The sequence below is a fragment of the Myripristis murdjan genome, chromosome 8, assembly GCF_902150065.1.
Source record: "Myripristis murdjan chromosome 8, fMyrMur1.1, whole genome shotgun sequence".
NCBI lineage: Eukaryota > Metazoa > Chordata > Actinopteri > Holocentriformes > Holocentridae > Myripristis > Myripristis murdjan.
In genome coordinates, this window is record NC_043987.1 from 26,891,987 (window position 1) to 26,904,507 (window position 12,521).

General features: G+C 42.4%; 2 protein-coding genes across 3 annotated transcripts in view; both read left to right on the top strand.

Moving 5' to 3' along the window:
* Positions 1 to 3,839, top strand: part of rusf1 (RUS family member 1) — a 4,884-nt gene extending 1,045 nt beyond the window's left edge. The window contains exons 4-14 of the mRNA XM_030056898.1: positions 431 to 476; positions 562 to 594; positions 1,090 to 1,195; positions 1,289 to 1,390; positions 2,468 to 2,538; positions 2,668 to 2,852; positions 2,939 to 2,996; positions 3,092 to 3,156; positions 3,275 to 3,403; positions 3,501 to 3,566; positions 3,663 to 3,839. Of these exons, the coding sequence (XP_029912758.1) occupies positions 431 to 476; positions 562 to 594; positions 1,090 to 1,195; positions 1,289 to 1,390; positions 2,468 to 2,538; positions 2,668 to 2,852; positions 2,939 to 2,996; positions 3,092 to 3,156; positions 3,275 to 3,403; positions 3,501 to 3,566; positions 3,663 to 3,748 (947 nt within the window). The 3' untranslated portion in view covers positions 3,749 to 3,839. The remainder of the gene's footprint in view (positions 1 to 430; positions 477 to 561; positions 595 to 1,089; positions 1,196 to 1,288; positions 1,391 to 2,467; positions 2,539 to 2,667; positions 2,853 to 2,938; positions 2,997 to 3,091; positions 3,157 to 3,274; positions 3,404 to 3,500; positions 3,567 to 3,662) is intronic.
* A 569-nt stretch (positions 3,840 to 4,408) lies between these two features.
* LOC115362886 (uncharacterized) lies at positions 4,409 to 12,046 on the top strand. Of its 2 annotated transcripts, none has more exons than XM_030056865.1 (11): positions 4,409 to 4,561; positions 6,194 to 6,395; positions 6,674 to 6,706; positions 7,005 to 7,132; positions 8,522 to 8,624; positions 9,033 to 9,068; positions 9,158 to 9,190; positions 9,327 to 9,560; positions 9,680 to 9,783; positions 11,026 to 11,191; positions 11,275 to 12,046. In XM_030056865.1, exons 1-11 carry the CDS (start codon positions 4,494 to 4,496, stop codon positions 11,317 to 11,319), a joined length of 1,152 nt encoding a protein of 383 aa, XP_029912725.1. In that variant the 5' UTR covers positions 4,409 to 4,493; the 3' UTR covers positions 11,320 to 12,046. The 2 variants fall into 2 exon arrangements, with proteins under 2 accessions (XP_029912725.1, XP_029912726.1); XM_030056866.1 differs by having other exon boundaries at positions 9,036 to 9,068.
* Positions 12,047 to 12,521: the final 475 nt, after the last annotated feature.

The following is a 12,521-nucleotide window of genomic DNA, read 5'->3' on the forward strand; positions in this document are numbered from 1 at the left end:
TTCTTCCATAATCTCTCCAGAAACTAATGTCTGTAAATAATAACCGACTGGCTGACGGTTTAATGGTTGACACTTGTCACTTGTCAGTTTGTAGCAGCCTGGTTAACTGACATTCTAACGGACCAATCACGAAGGAGATCATATTTAGGCTCGGCTCCGCGGCCCCGTTCTAATCGGGCCAGCACCAGATGTCAAACCGGGCTGAAATCTTGGGCTGGTGTAGTGGGAATGAATGCGGAACCGTGAATTTCACGGCACGGCGCGGCACGGCACGGTACTATAGTGGAAAAACGCTAAAAGTGTGTGTGTGTGTGAGTGAGTGAGTGAGTGAGTGAGAGAGAGAGAGAGAGAGAGAGAGAGAGAGAGATCCCATGAGTGACCCCACGAGTGACGGCTGGTTAACCTGCAGAGGTCATGTGTCCCTCTCCAGATGGCACCGGCATGCTGGGGCGGATCCTGTTCGCCTGGAGGAAAGGGTAGGCTGATGGTTTGGTGCAGAAATGAGCAGCTGGGAAATGTCTTGTCCGGATCATTAATGCAGTTTCTGTCTCCGCGCTTCAGGAGCAAACTGGACTCGGAGGCCAAAAAATGGAGGTATGGAGGCTGTATTTGTGCACTGGGATGTTTTAACATTTGGGCGCTTTAGTGAAAAAGGGCATATATTATGTTATATTTTGCTTTTGGAAGCTCTCAGCTCTCAGACGTCTGCACTTGATGTAGCCAAAACTCTTTTGAATTAAAAGCTCTCAAAACTCCAGCCAGATCTCTTAAGCCAAAATGTTGTAAATGCACCTTTTCTGTTTTCTTTTATTTTGTGTAATCCATGCTGAGAAGGGGGGTGGGGGTCTTACGAAGGGGGTCAGTGAAGGCAGCAAATAGATGCATGAAATGTGTTGTTTACTTCACGTCTTGTCATGCTCTGGATGTTCCTTCTGCCTGCTCTTATTCTTTGTTTCGTCATTCCAGTCCGTCTATGTTTCTGTATATTTTTCTGTCATTACCACTGTTTTTTGAGGTGTATTTCTCCCTCTCTCTCTCTCTCTCTGCAAAGAACATAAAACAAAATAAAAACTTCTTCCCCCCTGCCAGGCTTTTCGCTGACGTTCTCAACGATGTCGCCATGTTCATGGAAATACTGGCTCCCAACTTCCCCGCTTGTTTCACCTTGATCGTGTGCACCGCAGGGATATTCAAGGTACACAACGCTCCCCGCTAACATCCAGTGATGGAATTCATGTTGGTTTCGTGCAAAACGAGCTCAGTGCTCCTCCGTGTTTGTCTGCTTCAGTCCATTGTTGGAGTCGCAGGTGGAGCCACCAGAGCCGCCCTGACCGTCCATCAGGCCCGCAGGGACAACATGGCGGACATCTCTGCTAAAGATGGGAGTCAGGTGCGTTTGATAAAAGCATTTACACAGGAACATAACACACTGATGATCAATAATAACCTTTGAATAGCATGGCACACTGTCATAGTACCGATTAATGTATCCTGCTATGTTTTAATTAAGTAAATATTAAAGGTGCATCATGAAAAATGGCTCAGGCTCAATTTAAGTGACAGGTCGTTTAAACTCAACTGAATGTTTTGAATGTTTAGTCTTCGCCATCCTCATCATCAGCCCGACTCGCTGCTTCATCACCTGCACAGTCCATGTTTTAGACCAGCTGAGTGTAAAGGCTCTTCATTTAAATCAACCCCCAGTAATTAGACGTAGTTTTTACTTTTGTATTTTGGGGCTGAGATGATTCGTTAATCTCCTGATTTGATACGATCACGATACTCGGGTGCTGATTTGATTTTTTTTTTTCTTTTTTCAATTATTCTCTCTGCAACTCCAAGGCTTTTAGGCGCTAATGTGCAGAGATACACATTTAAAAACAGGCCAAAATAACAACATGCACATGGTTTGTGGCCCAAACTGCACAGGATTAGCAGGTGAGGAGGGCGTGTCTGCTCAGCGGAGCCCCAGAGGCGCCCAGGGAACCCATTTTCATTCAGAGAGCTGGAGGTCAGAGGTCGAGAAACCCCTTTGAAAATGGCCATGCAAGATTTTCCTTATTTTTCATCCAAATTTAGAGCAACAGTTAGTGCTGACAACTTGGCATGACATGTTGGACATCAGTGGATTCCTCAGGTTGTCTAGTTTACATTTATACTCATATCTTTACTCTAAACCAATTCAGTAATTAAAAAAAAAATCCAAAAAAAAACAGAATTATGATACTTAGTTGATTTGATTTTTTTTTTTCCCCCCACCCCTACTCTAGATATTACTGTTCAATAGTTTACCGCGGTGTGTAACCCCTATAATAATGAACACTATGGGAATATTAGTTGAAAAACTGCAATTTTATTAATCGGTATCAACGATAACTGTCAAAAACAAGGTGTATGATGTGGGAATGATAATAATAATAAGTATGTTTCTTGATTGATTCTGTTTTACGTTCTGTGTTTCCCTCAGGAGACTCTGGTGAACCTGGCTGGTCTGCTGGTCAGTCTGATACTGATCCCCCTCGTCACCGACAATCCAGCGTGAGTGCTGAAGCGTGTGAGCTCTGTGAAGTCTCTGATTGGTCGAGACGCCTGCCGTTTGACTCATGTCGCCCCCCCCTCCTCCTCTTCCTCTTCCTCTTCCTCTCTCCATCTGTCTCTGCTCTTCAGGCTGACCCTTGGCCTCTTCTTCCTCTTCACCATCTTCCACCTGTACGCCAACTACAGGGCGGTGCGCTCGGTTGTCATGGAGACCTTCAACGAGGCGCGGCTGTCCATCGTGTTGCGTCGGTACCTGAGGGACGGGCGGGTCCTCGCTCCTCCGGAGGCCAATCGGAGCGAGCCGGTTTTCTTGGGTGAGAATCGGACGTGGTTAACACTTTTTTTAATCTCCTTATCAGGCAAAATCATAAACATACGTGTTGGTTTTTTTCTCCTCCAGATTTTAGGAAAACAGTGCCGATCAGACTCGGAGTGAGCCTGAAGGAACTTGTGCAAAGGTAATTTCATACAGCGTGCAATTTTTGTTTGCATGGTAAATACACGCACAAAGCAAAGTTCATCCCATTTTGATGTGATTCCATTTATTTTCCAGCCAAGAGGAGCTGAGTTTGGCTTTGAGGAACAACAACATGCCTTATCTCTTAGGAGTGAGAAATGGTTCGTCAGCCGATGATGTCCGCACCGTATAAAACACATTGAAAGTACCCACATGTCAGTTTTATTATTATTATTATTATTATTATTGTTATTGTTATTTATGCCGTGTCTCTGTCAGGGTGTGTGTGTGTTTGCCTGGGACCGGAAGCGTCTGTGTGTGACGAAATCAGAGCGATGTGCCAAGCGATTTGCCTCAGCGGTGCATTGGACCCTGCAGCACCGCTCGCTGTCATACAAAAGAGCCAAAGTGAGCTTCTTATTTCCCCCACCCTTTCCTCCTTTTACATTAATATCGTTTTTTAAAAATTTACACTCATCCACACTGTTCGTCTCATTTTTGAAAGATCACTGGGAAATGGTGCATGACAGCCACAAGCTGATGGACCAGATTTTCAATCCGTTTCTCAAAGGTAAGCAGCAGGCGAAAAAACAAAACAAGACAAAACTATTATTTCTCTTATGTGTGTTTCCGCTGAATTGACAGTGTGTGTGCTGTTGCTGTGCAGGTGCAGAGGCGGCCGGATGGCAGATCAGTCGAACTCTGCTGAGCTGGGACGAGTGGAGAGTCGAGTGGAAAACAAAGAGCAGCTGAAGTGACGCATTTCCCTCCCTGATTATTCTGTCACGGCCTTTTCATATTGTAGTACTCTCTGAATAAAGCCAAAGTGATTTTTAGTAATCCAGAATATGTACTCTTTGTCCAGACTCCAATGGAAAAACGTTTATAGTATTCCTGTGGTAATTTTTTTGGGAAGAGTATTATACATATATTGCAGAAAAACAACCATAAACAAACCGTCACTTTGTGGTGATTTTTTTTTTTTTTTTTTTGTCACATATCTGAAGTCGCACGGTGGTGTGGCCGTCGGCAAATTGCATTAGTTCAACTAACTGATGTTTATTTACTTATTTAGCACATTTATCACTTCTATAAATACACCAAGAAGAAGAAAAGCAATAAAATACACTGATCAAACAGCAATGTAACTCTGAAATTGTTGGTGTTAAATTTGTTGCTGCTGAATAAAAATGTTTTTTAATGGTTTCTTTACAAAAAATAGTGTTTCATTTGTCTAATATTACCGCATACACTGTAAATATTATTGTTTACTGAACACTGGCCATCAGCAAGAATAATTTCTGTTTCTTTCATGTATTTCCTGCATGAGCTCTTGTCTTCCACTCCGGTCCGCTTGGTGGCGGTAATGCGCCTCCTCTTAACTGGTTTGCCAACCGCAGAAAAACACTAAAGAAGAAGAAGAATTTACAACACAAACTTAGCATTAGCATTAGCATTAACAGTATTTTTTTTTTTTATTTATATATATATAGATCAAATGGCGAAGTTTAAATGCAGTGCCTATAACTGCAAAAGTACGAACGCGTCTGGTGTGACGTTTTTTAAGTGAGTATTGTGTATTCCTTGCACTTTATTGACTAAAAACCAAAGCATTTATAGGAAACTTGTGAAATATCCCACTGAAGATTCGGTTAGCGAACATAAGGCAGCTTTAATCAGACATCATAATTCAGGTCGCTGCTTCGCCTGTCCCGTTTTTATCTCTGTTTTTACAACTCAATGGGAAGATTTTCTAAATAAACCAGTGGTGCCTCTGCCTCTGAACACCTGGGCTGGACTCTCATTCAGCCCTTTCATTTCGAAACTGAGTTTTCTAGCAACAAATCCCCACTGAGGTCTGACAGGAGTTAAGTTAATCAGCCATGCCCTCTGTGTAGATATAATAACATGATAGCTAGTGTCTGCAGTAAAATACAGGCCTTCTGTGAGAGTGAATGGACTGGGATCCATTTAGACCTCGCAGAGATTGTTTAATAGGCTTGTCCCAGTGCTTATGAATACAGACAGGTGACAAATTAAAGTAAAAACAAACAAACAAACAAACAAACAAAAACAACATAAATTGTCTTGGAGCGGCCAGCAGAGATCCACGTCTCTGGAGCTGCACTGGAGGGATGGAGGAGCTTTATTCTTCCAAAAGATAGTCCCTCATTTGATGCTTTAAGTGATGCTGGATCAGGATCTTTCATCTGAGGGTTATCACTCATAACTTTGTGTTGAATTGGTTGGAGTGTTTACCAGGACAAGTGGAGCCAAACTGTGCCAGGAAAATCCCCCCACAGTGCACCAGAGCCGGCGGATCCCGTCTCTGTCGGGGGTCCAGCATCAGGCCTGCACCATTCTCTCGGTCTGTGCCACATATAAACTCGCCCATTTGTCCACATTATGGTGAAATAGGAATCACCACATCACTTTTTGCCACAACTCTAACAGTCCGGTGTCTTTGATTTCTGCACCACTGAACTCTCAAGTGTGCATTTGTCTTTGTAACGAGGGCTTTAGGCTCTGCAGCGCTGCTATAATATCCCTCTGTGTGTGTGTGTACGGTATCTTCTGGAAAAATGGTTCTCCTTCCCTCAAGTAGAGACTAGTAAACCTGCAGAATCCACGCCGAGGAGCATCGAAGCTGTTGTGGAAGCTCGAGGTGGCTCAACTCCTTATTACCAAGTCGCTTTTTTTCCCCATTAATTTTGCACCTGTCTGTGTGTGCTGCATGCATGTATGAATAAGTGGTTCACTTTCTGCTGGTGGCCTCGATAACACATGCAGCTCGGCCTCGCTTTTTGGCAGGCGTGGTATCACATAAGACCGTTTATGTATTGTTAGGATCCACTCTGCATTTTGGAAGACATCCCGTACACCAAGCAGCTCTTATTTCTGTGAAGTCCTAACTCTGATTTTTTTCCTCCTCCTATTCTCAGACCTAAACACACCAAGGTGGATGGTAGTGATGAGTGTTAGACAGTTTCAGCACAATGACAAAAGCTGAAATTTAATAGGAATAACATGGATTCCATCATTTAAGAGTGTTTCTTTAGTGAAGTTTCACTTCATACATATGTTTTCCAATTAAAGGCCCAATGAAATCATGTGACATTTTCTTCATACAATAGAGAGTGGCACATTATCACAATTAGGAGCAAGGTGTTGTTGTAATTGTTTGCTCCGTGGCCGCAGGTTCCCTCTGTACAATCGCCGAAAACTGAAAAAATGGCTCGACAATATGAGGTGGAAGGGCTGGACGCCGTCTCGGTTCTCCTTGCTGTGCAGTAACCACTTTGAGGAGAAGTGCATCGACAGAACCGGCAAATTCGTGAAGCTTCAGCAAGACGCGGTCCCCACCATATTCTCGTTCCCCGAACACCCGGTGAAAAAGACGGTATGTTTGGCATCTCTCACTGGAGCATTTCAGCGTAAAACACCAGCAGCTTCTTTAAAGAGACAAAGGTTGTTGAACTGTAGGTCGCTTGGGTGTTAAAGAAGCTTCTAACCACGTCTGCTCTCTGTTAATCTGTAGAGTAAAAACCTAAACCCTCTCTTTAACAGGTCAACCGGCTTCATTCAGAAACATAGCAGCTGTATCTGATCTGATTTCTGTCAAATAAGAAAGTCTGCAGTAAACATCACTAAATTTATGTTTGTTTCTCTCTGATTTAGCTTGCAATCAACCCAAGAAGTAAGAGATACAAGGTAAGAAGCTGCTTTGTTTTGTCAAAAAAAACAAAAAAAAAAACCATCAATGCAGCTTGTGAGCAAAGTTCATTAAGGTAGTGTCTGCATTTCCTCTAAACTCGATGCTGCACGTCTTTTGGGTTAGGGTTAGGTGTATTAGGTGTGTTTGGGTTTTTGTGCAGTCATCATGATGCTTACTCACGGCTGCAGTGTGTGTGTGTGTGTGTGTGTGTGTGTGTGTGTGTGTGTGCAGAAACTCCTGGTATTACTCAACACACAACCACAAAATGTGTTTTTCTGTCCTTCCTGAACTCAGCCACCTGGTTCTGAGGAGTCACAGACAAGCCGGGCTCTGTCTCTGCCGGCGGCGGCGGCGGCTCCTAAAACAGCAAAGCTGACCGTCAAGAAGCAAAAACCCAGCGAGACAGAGGAAGAGGCTGCTGGGTGAGGAAGATCAAGCCTCTTTATTCAACCAGAGGAATTTGATGATGCCAGCAGTAATCAGTTCAGTTCAGTTCAGTTCAATTCAGTTCAATTCAGTAGTTTATTGTCATTGTTATAAAACAACGAGAGAAGGTTGGAGCATTCACAGCATTGCATAATCATATAGTGCAACCAATAAATATAATAATAAATAGTGAATCCAAATAAATAGAAGTCTCCAGAGAAGAGTGTGATGTGAGTGTGCTGCAGCAAAATGTCCGGACACATGATTGATAGAAGCAGAATCTTAGTACGGGCATTTTTTACTTCATTAAAAGCAGCCAGTGTAGCTTGTTACCTCCAGTGGTAAACAGTGCAACCACCAAAATATTTCAAAATAAGACTTCGCAAATGTGCAAATGTTTTCTGAGGCAGGAAGTGCATTCAACATATGTACTCAGCTTCAATAACACACACAGTGGAACATCCTGCATTTTGTCAGTTGCTCGTAAAGCAATCATATCACAATTTGTTTTTTTTTTTTGTTTTTTTTTTTGAAAGGTGCCTTATAAAAATGTTTGATTTGTGTACACATTAGTGGTCACAAACTGCATTACATCCAACTACATCCATGATTTATTCGTGATCAATAGTGATTTGCATATACACTCACTGGTCACTTTATTAGGTCCACCTGCACAATCTATTAAAATCTGCCTATAATGCTCAGGTTTTCTTGTTGTCACAGTAATAGAGGTGTTCATTCAGTTCTATGTTTGGCACTGAGCTCATAGTTAGTGCTGCTGTTGGACTGGACTGCTTTTTCTTGAGAGCTGTTTCCAATATTCTGTCCCCCTCATTGTATATAAAATAGGGAGGATAAAAAATTAGAAACACCTCAATATATTATAGTCCATTTCTAGACCTCTGTAAACTACAACCTCAATAATAAACATATAATCAAATATACACATTCTCCACACTGTCAACACAAACTGAACATTATAAACTTTGTTAAAAGGTAGAATTTATTTGACAGAGCTGCTGCATTGAACTGCATTAGATTATACAGGTGGACTGCTACAACTGAGTGTACTGACTTTACAACACATTTTCTACACGAAATCATGAATACCGCTGCTCTTTTGATTGAATCCGACATTTAAAAGAAACAGTTTGGAGCTTCTGCACGGTCGAAACAAAAAAAAGGAGGTTGCAGTGACATTAGTTCAGTGAACCAGCGCTGATGAGTGTGATCATCCTCACTGGCAGACAGCTGGATCATGTTTTCATCCTCAGTCCGTCTCAGATCACCATGAACATGAATTCGTATTTTGATGTGTTGGATGTGCGGTCCTCTGCATTTTAGTCTCTTTAATCCATTTTTGTCTTTTCCGGTTTGGTGATCAGAGACCCAAAGAGGAGCGACCGGTGGAGGATCGTAACGGACGAAGCGCTGATGAAGATTGAATCCTTTCCGTGTTTCTTCCATGGTGATTACTGCCTGCCGCAGGTAAACGGTACATGGTGTGCCATCATTTTGATGTCATGGTAACGTAAAAACATTTTAGAGGACAAAACAGCCGAACAGCAATATGTGGCAGAGGCTAAATACTTTACACCACAGCTCCCTCCTGTAAAGATGTTGGAGCATTTTGCTGCATGAATGTGAACATGAATGAGGAAAAGTAATTCTCTACTATCTTGAATATTTGAAGATATGGAGCTCAAATTAATACCACCTGAGTGTTGCGTGAAGACGTATGTATGCAGACAGAAATCTTTGCTAATTAATACACTAATTGGCTTAATGGCTCAATATGTTGAACTGGTGATGTTTAATATATCGTGGTCATTGTGGTGGAACATGAAGAAGCTCAGTTGCCTCTTTGACGTTTATAATCATTTTTTTCTTCAACAGCAGGATATCCTGTGGGCTCCAGATGACAGTTTCAATGTAAGTAGTCTTATTATTTCAAACAATACTAGATTATCTTGCACACTCTGTGATTTTAAAACTTTTAATGACATGCTGATTTTTCGCAGGTGGAGTGTGAAGATCCTGAAAAGCTAATCGAGGTAGGCGTACTACAGGCTGATCAGAGACAACGATTTAACTTTGAACTTTGATATGAGGTTACAGACAAAATACTCTGTACTGATGAGCGTCGTCATGTGCTGTATTTCTCTGCATGATGTGCTTTCTGATCCACAGGTGAAGGAGCCGTGGCAGTGGCTCGGTCTGGATGTCCGAGGCCCCCTGCCTGCCACGCTCAACGGGCACAAATACATTTTGACTGTGACGGACTATTTCTCCAAGTGGGTGGAAGCTCTGCCCATGCAGATGTGCCACGCCTCACAAGTGGCCCAGCACGTCAGCGACATCATCTCACACTTTGGCTTCCCCCTCAGGATCCTCTCCCGGCTGCCTCATGACATCGTGCACAAGGTGAGCTTTCCTATCTTCACGCGTTACACGGCACGTCTCCCTCGCTCCGTCTTCATATTGAGTCCAGAGTGATCAATACCTCACGCTGATGTACTGTGTGACCGTGTCCTTTAAACTAGATCAACAGGGAACTGAGAGATCAGCTGAAGGTCACCATCTCGCTTGTCGTCCATCATCAGCAGACCGGCACCGCCGATTTGACCACGCAGCGCCTGATTGGCAGGTTTGTGATTTCACTCGTTTGTGGAAAAACATAACAGTTTACGTTCTTAAAGGAGCGATGTGTAGCATCAATAATTCACCATCATTCATATCAGGTGTTATACTTGGGTATAATTACTGTACAGAAATGAGACGGCGGATGAGACGGTCGGTAGCTCAGCAACATTAGGCATCATTTCCCATAAACCCTGGTGCTTCCTGTCACAAAGATGCCCCTGCCCTTTTTGGCATCTCTTCAGGTGTGTTTGCGTTTATTCTGGTTTTATTGAGGAGGATAGAAATATTGCAAGAGAGTTTTTTCATCGGGCTTTCACTCCTTTTACCACTTGGCATTGCCAGAAACACGAATGCGGCAAATTCACAAAGAATGGATTGTGGCCGCTGATGGCTCCATGAATCTGTACAATGAATAAGTATAATAATAATGTTAATAATAATAATATAATAATGTTGCCTTTGTGCCAAGATCACCGTAAGTAGGACGATGCCAGGTGTCGCATGGCATCTTTGGGTGATATCACATTGTCATCATGTATAGCAAGAACTGTTTGACCTGGCATCCTGTATCTGAATAATTTCAGTCTCAGTTAAATCAAAAAGAGAGATTCTCCTTCAAAATATTCGCTCTTAAGCATGCCCGGCATGACGGTGCCTTCGTCTGGCTGCAGTGCCTGGAAAGTCTGGGTGTGACCCCCCCTTATAAATGCACTTCATTTACCACCGACTCTGTGAAGATGCTAATGATTTTACTCGGGGTGTGGCTGTTAGTGGGGCTCATTTGCACGCAAAGGGACCAATTTTTGCACCAAAGGTGTGCATAGTACCTGATTTAAATACGTGCAAATAGCGAAGGCGCACTGTCATGCTGTTTACTTGGCAGTACAGGTAGGGGTGCATGTCACCCTTTGCACGTGCTTTTTAAATTACACGGTTTATTTTTGTTTTATTTTTAGCAGGTTTAGCGGCTGCAAAAGCTGCACAGTCCCATGTTGAATTCGCCCCTGAAAGTTTTAGCTCAGTTTGCGTAGAAAAAACAAACACACAGCGCCCTCATTCTGTCTTTTGCCACAAAGCAGCTCATCCGATTTGCTGCTCAGAAAGTTACATCACTCACAGCTGTTTGTGGTGGATTTTTCCTTTTTAAAATGATGCACATCGCACCTTTAAAGACAGTCCTGTAACTGAAAATCCTCTCATGGTGAACACACATCAAGCTTCCACGTAAATACCACATTCCCAACAGGATGACGAGCGATCTGATCGAGGAGCATCCGGCCGACTGGGACGTCTACCTCCCCGCCAAAGTGTTCAGTCTGTGCTTCACAGAGCATTCAGAGACCAAGGAGAGGCCGTTCTCGGTGCTCTGCTGTAGGGGCCTGCAGCCGGTCCCGTCCCCCAGAGGCCTGAATGTAAGTACCTTTAACAATATTAAACTTTGAAACTGTGTTTTATACACACTGACCCTGTGTGTTGTCACTGCTCTGTCCCACAGTTCACCTACTCCAAGATCCGGGAGTGCGCCTTTGTGGTTAGATAAACACTTCTGATGTATTTGTCGGGAATATCCACTTATAAAAAAAGTCATGGAAACCAGACCGACGGCCCTTTTAGAGAAACATTTACATACCAGAAGGGAAGAGTGATGTAAGATCCTGGAAACATTCAGACTCAGTGAAGTTATGAATTGATTGTCGGGCCGCGGTGGAAACCCTGACAGCTGTGAGCAAGAAGCAGGACTGAACCTCCCAGCATCCTCTGCAGGACTCCACGACTGTTGTTGGAGCCATGTGCCAAAATGTATCAGATATTATTTATTTTTGGATGTAAAATTTTATTATGGCTTTTGATATGGTATTGTGACAACACAAATTGTCCCAGTAAAGAAAGGAGCATTGCTAATAGTTGTAAATGGTACAGGGATTTAAGTTGGGCAACCACCATTTGTTTGTTTTATTTGTGGCTATGAAAATATGAAAATTGTTAATCATTACATTTGAATGACCTGTGATTATTTCATAGGACATGCAGTGTGAAAAACGATGTAAAACGGTGTCGAGTTTTCATTTGTTTTGGTCCATTGTGTTCCCACAGTCTCTTGCTTTCTCTGTAAATTTGATTTTGTGATAAGGTTCTTTCTGATCTGTTTATAAAGGCAGTGTATTTATGTATTTGTATGAATTAAAAGAGTTGTATCTGCCACCCAAGAGCCGCATCTGTATCTAAACAGGCAATCTCAAGCCATTAAAAGAGAAATTGCGAGTTTCCTTTGCGGCTCCGGTGTTCATGTAAACACAATGGTGAATTTCTGTCATCTTCCAGAAACAGGTTTTATCTGGACTTTGTCCTGTTAGAGAATAAATCAAACACATCAAAGGCAGCCTCATTATTACTGAAATTACATTTGGGTTAATAAATAAATAAATAATTAATTAATAAACTAGTTACTATCTCCACATCACATTTTGACACTTCACTATTCTCAAACTCAGGTCGTCATGTTGCTTGGTAGAAATATATTTTTGGGTACATGAGAGAATATTTTCACAGCATTTCTTAAAAGGCCAGTTTGGGGATTTAAGAGCACTTTTTTTTTTTTTTTTTTTACCAACTTTAAGACAGTTCAATGAGAAATAGCAACTCATAGCTAAGTAGTAGATAGTAAAATGGTCTAATGATCCCTTGAGTGTGTGCTTAACTTTTTTCCCATCACAGATTTTTCATTTTAAAGTCCATCACCAA

What these genes read in the sequence shown, in the direction of transcription:
- LOC115362886 (XM_030056865.1), top strand. Translation starts at nt 4,494, where the DNA reads ATGGCGAAGTTTAAATGCAGTGCCTATAACTGCAAAAGTACGAACGCG. An exon ending in CAAGAAGTAAGAGATACAAG is followed by an intron (nt 6,707 to 7,004) that starts GTAAGAAGCTGC and finishes TCCTGAACTCAG; the next exon opens with CCACCTGGTTCTGAGGAGTC. An exon ending in CTCATGACATCGTGCACAAG is followed by an intron (nt 9,561 to 9,679) that starts GTGAGCTTTCCT and finishes CCTTTAAACTAG; the next exon opens with ATCAACAGGGAACTGAGAGA.